At 63.7% G+C, this 4,487-nt stretch overlaps 1 protein-coding gene across 1 annotated transcript; it reads right to left on the bottom strand.

The window, feature by feature from the left end:
- Nucleotides 1–216: 216 nt before the first annotated feature.
- Nucleotides 217–3,290, bottom strand: LCN12 (lipocalin 12). The gene is made up of 6 exons (XM_030816497.1): nucleotides 3,128–3,290; nucleotides 2,541–2,677; nucleotides 1,876–1,955; nucleotides 1,691–1,807; nucleotides 1,401–1,502; nucleotides 217–343 (listed from the first exon to the last, which is right to left on the bottom strand). The coding sequence occupies exons 1-6, from the start codon at nucleotides 3,239–3,241 to the stop codon at nucleotides 315–317; spliced, it is 579 nt and encodes a 192-aa protein (XP_030672357.1). The 5' UTR covers nucleotides 3,242–3,290; the 3' UTR covers nucleotides 217–314.
- Between the last annotated feature and the right edge of the window lie 1,197 nt (nucleotides 3,291–4,487).

Here is a 4,487-nt window from a genome sequence, read left to right as displayed (position 1 = left end):
AGTTGCCTTGTACAATCTGCAACCATGGGCAAAGACTCACACATGAACACACGTGCACACGCCCTCACTGATACAGTCACACACACTGGCCAGAGAGAGCCGGCTGGGGGCCGTAGTGTGCCCAGAGAAGGAGCTGTTGCAGCCCTGCAGGGTCAGCAGTCGCCTTGCTCCCATCTCTTTGCCCAACCCAAGGTCACAGTGGTCACACTCTGGGGCTCTGGGCTTGGTGCATTTATTCAGGTTTGAGAGTGGAGGAGGGCAGAGCTCGCGCAGCTGTGAGGCAGGGCTGGGCCGGACAGGAGCTGCTTCATCCTTCAACAGACGCTGGCCTGGGGTGACCAGCCTGGTGGGGGAGATGGAGTCGGGATGGAGGACAAAGGGGGAGCAGGGGACAGAGCCCAGGAGGAAGCAAGGGAGGGCACAAAGGAGGGGCAGGTGGCTTCGGGTGAGGAGCAGGAAGGAGAAAGGAGACCAACAGTGGGTCTAGGGGAAGGGGCTGGGGTGAGGGAGGCTGAGAAGGGGCAGAAGATGTGACCCACAGCGGCTGTCCTGCCAACAGCCCCAGGTCCTCAGGAAGCCCCTCACCTGTCCCTGTCCCCATGGACCCGCAGACTCACTGCAGACCCAGGAGGCCTGGCATAGCGAGTGTGCAGGTGTGTGCAGACCAGCACGTGTGCCTGTGCATGGGTAGACAGCTTGTGTGCCAGTGTGAGTGGTGTGTGTGTAAGTGGGTGTTCGCAGGTGGAGGCATGTGCCAGTCTGTACACGTTTGCTCATGCGTGAGCGTGTGTGCATGTGGTTATGCACATGTAAAGGACCAGAAGCAGGAATCAGAAGGGCACGGTGGGCATCCCTCCAGGAAGAGGAGGGGCTCAGGCTGACCTCGCCCTCCCACAAGAAGAGTCAGGCCTTGGGGGCCGGGGCTCTCTGAGTGGTCAGGCTGGGGCTGCCACCCAGGGCAGGCTGCTGAGGTCCAGGGCACCTCCTGGGTTGAATCCAAGCTCCTTGTGAGCAGGGATGGGTGAGAGGAGGAGGTGGCCCAGAACAGGGGACCCAGAGGGGGGGAGGTGGCCCGGGACAGGGGACCCGAGGCGGGAGGAGGTGGCCCGGGACAGGGGACCCGAGGCGGGAGGAGGTGGCCCAGGACAGGAGACCCGGGGTGGGAGGAGGTGGCCCGGGACAGGGGACCTGGGGTGGGAGGAGGCGGCCCGGGACAGGGGACCTGGGGTGGGAGGAGGTGGCTCAGAGCCTGGGTTGAGCGCAGGGACCTAGGAGCCTGGAGGCCCCTGAGTGCAGGCTGGGGCTGAGCTCCCTGGGCAGACACTGGGTCCAGCTCCTCTAGGGTCAACCTGCGGGCCCCGTGCCTACTGCCCAGCATGCCTGCAAGTGAGCCACGTTACCGGTCACATCTGGGAAGACAACGTTGTCATCCGAGAGGCCCTGAGCTCTGCCCAGGCAGATGAACTGGTCCAGCGTCCCGGGAGGCAGCAACCAGCTCCTGCCTGCAGCCCAGGAAGCCCAGCGTGGGTCTGTGTACTTGGCAGGGGTTGGGGACTGGGTAGGTGGGAGATTGAACTATCTGTACCCCCAAGTCACTCCAGGCGGGGTGGGGAGGCAGGGTCTGACCCGAAGCCTGGAAGGAGGTGCCTCCAGGGCCACACATGGGCCCAGGGCGGGGTGGGGGGCTCACCCAGCAGGCTGATCCTGAGGACGGCCAGACTGCTCGTGTGTCTGCGGGACAGCATCAGGGCGAACTGGGTGTAGTCGCTGTCCACCACCCGGGTCTCCTCTCTGTCCGCCCCGGGCTCTGAGGGGGCACAGACGTCACGTCCCTGTGGGCCAGCACCCCGTCCCTCCCTCCTGTGACCGGCTTACCCACACCATGGTCCACGGTGAACTGCCCAGGCTGGGCTGCTGGTATCAGCACATAAGACCACGTGTCACAGTGCTGGCCACTGTAGGAAGGGATGGGTGGAGGCAGAAGGCTCTGGAAGCTGGCAGGTCCATGCCAAGGTGGGCCCCTCAGGAGATTTCAGCCGCTTATTCAGAGGGACCCACGGCGGGAATGGCCAAGCATCATGAGTGGAGATGGTGTCTAACTGTGTTGCTCAGGCTGGTCTCAAACTCCTGAGTTCAAGTGATCCTTCTGCCTCTGCCTCCCAAAGTGCTGGGATTACAGGTGTGAGCCACTGTGCCTGGCCCCCAAAGTTCTGGGATTACAGGTGTGAGCCAGCACGCCTCTGCCTCCTGAAGTGCTGGGATTACAGGTGTGTGCCAGCATGCCCGGCCCCCAAAGTGCTGGGATTACAGGTGTGCCAGCATGCCCGGCCCCCAAAGTGCTGGGATTACAGGTGTGTGCCAGCACGCCCAGCTGCCCACACTTTTTTGTATACTCCCCAGCTGGGTTTGGTCATTGGCAGCCAGAGTCATGAAGCTGCCTGTGCTGGGACAGGACCCATGGCGCACCTGAGCCACTGGCGGCTGGGACCCAGGCCCGGGATCCTCCTCACCCGCGCGGAATGGCAGGGACAGCCACTCACCGAGTCATGGCATTCCACACCTCAAAGCGGCCATCGTCACTTAGCTCGAAAGTTGCAGTGAAAGGGTTCAGCAGCGCCCTGTGCTCTGGCCTGAAGCTGTTGCCTGCCAGGCCCAGGACGAACCATTCCCCCTGGAACTGCAGAGGCGGTGGTGGGCAGGGGCGGCGGTGGGCAGGGGTGGCAGTGGGCAGGGTCAGGAGCCCCCTCCCGCCCTCCCTGGCAGCTTCTGGACCCCTCCCAGAGCAGTGCTCCCGGCTGGGCTGGTGCCAGGGACACTGGCAAGAACTGGAGCCTACCCTGGGTCTGGCAGGGACATGGTGACCCTGGCCAGTGGCTGTGCGGCCTTCCTGAGCCTGTTTCCCCTCACGCACAGAGGGAGCGATGGGCTGGGGTGACGGTAGGGAATGGGTGCCAGGAAGGTCTGCGCCGGGCCCTCCTCTGCTGGAGGTCGGGGGCCTGCCTGGGGGCTCCTGGAAGCAGGGCTGGTCCTGACTCTCTGGGCAGCAGCCCCAGGCCTGCTCAGCCAGCAGCCTCTCCCTGCACTCAGACCCAGCCGGCTGCTTCTCCTTCCGTCAAAACCCTTGTACCTGGTTTCCTTGGAAGCTCTGCATTGGGGGCGGAAGTGGCGGGGGCGTTGGGGTCTCGCCCTGCAGGACTTTCTGCAAGGAGAGCCACAGCCACAGGCCACACAGCAGCCTCATCCTGGCAGCTGCTGGGCCCACAGGGACAGCAAGAAGGAAGTAGCCATGGGCAGGTGACCCAGAGACCCACCTCTTCATGCACGTACCCAGCAGGTGCCCCTCCCAAGGGGGTGTGCCCCTCTGCCTCCCTCCTCAGGACTGGCAGGAGAGGTGGTGCCCAGGGCAGGCTTGGGGTGGGCTGGGTGGGGCCGGCTCTCCTCAGGTCCCACCCACCTACCTGCAGTCTCTTGGGTTCCAGCCAGGTGGGGTAGGAGGGGCCCCGAGGTCCACCTTCCACCTTGTCTTTTCATTTCTGAGGCCCTGCCCCCCTTCAGCCCCCTTCCGAGTGCTCCATGCTGGGGGTTCAGAGGCCCCATGCAGCCTGCGCCAGCCTTCCTCCCTGTCACAGAATGTTGTGTCCCAGGTACACAGCGTGACCTGCCGCAGCCATAAGGGACAGGGCCCAGCTGTGGCCAAACCTGGGCATTCCCCCTGCAGGGCCTGGGCCTGCCAGCCGCCCCCCCACCCCCACCCTGCCTGGCTCCGCACATGCCTGAACCACAGCGTGGGCCGTGGCCCTGGACGAAGAACAGGACCAGGGAGGGGCCCTGTGGCCATGAGGCCGGGGTGGAGGTGGCCCGAGCAGGCGAGGAGGGAGGCTGGGGCCTGCAGAGCACCCAGGCACCCTGGTGAGGACAGTTGGGGGCATTTTAAATGCAGTCTCTGCCCAGAGGGAGGGGCAGGGCTGGGAAGCCCCACTAATGGGAGTGGGCACCCCATGCTGGTCCTGCCTAAAAGAAAGGGTTAGTAGGCCAGGCGCAGAGGCTCATGCCTATAATCCCAGCACTTTGGGGGGCCAAGGTGGGAGGATCGCTTGAGCCCAGGAGTTTGACATCACCCTGGACAACATAGACGCCATCTCTACAAAAAATCTAAGTTAGCTGGGGGTGGTGCACACCTGTGGTCCCAGCTACTTGAGAGGCTGAGGTGGGAGGATTGCTTTAGCCCAGGAGTCTGAGCCTGCACGAAGCTATGATTGTGCCACCGGACTCCAGCCTGGGCAAGAGAGTGAGATCTCATCTCTAAAAGTATAAAAATAAAATGTAAAAAGAGGGCTGGCAGGGAGGGCATTGGCAGGCTTGGGGCTTCTAGCTGCCCTGGCACCCGTTGGACGGCGGGGCTAGGGAGTGGAGGCCCCTTCCTGACCTCTCTTCCCATCCCCACAGGTAGCTGAAGCCTCTGGGTGCTGGGCTTCATGTTACGGGGT

Source organism: Nomascus leucogenys, chromosome 8, assembly GCF_006542625.1.
Source record: "Nomascus leucogenys isolate Asia chromosome 8, Asia_NLE_v1, whole genome shotgun sequence".
Classification (NCBI taxonomy): domain Eukaryota; kingdom Metazoa; phylum Chordata; class Mammalia; order Primates; family Hylobatidae; genus Nomascus; species Nomascus leucogenys.
Note: the sequence above shows the minus strand (reverse complement) of the source record. Positions and strands in the feature narration are given on the sequence as shown.

Coding starts and splice junctions, on each gene's coding strand:
- LCN12 (XM_030816497.1), bottom strand. CDS start 3,241: ATGAGGCTGCTGTGTGGCCTGTGGCTGTGGCTCTCCTTGCAGAAAGTC. Junction 1,956..2,540: donor GTGTGGAATGCCATGACTCG/GTGAGTGGCTGT, acceptor CCCTTCCTACAG/TGGCCAGCACTGTGACACGT. Junction 1,808..1,875: donor CACCGTGGACCATGGTGTGG/GTAAGCCGGTCA, acceptor GTGCCCCCTCAG/AGCCCGGGGCGGACAGAGAG.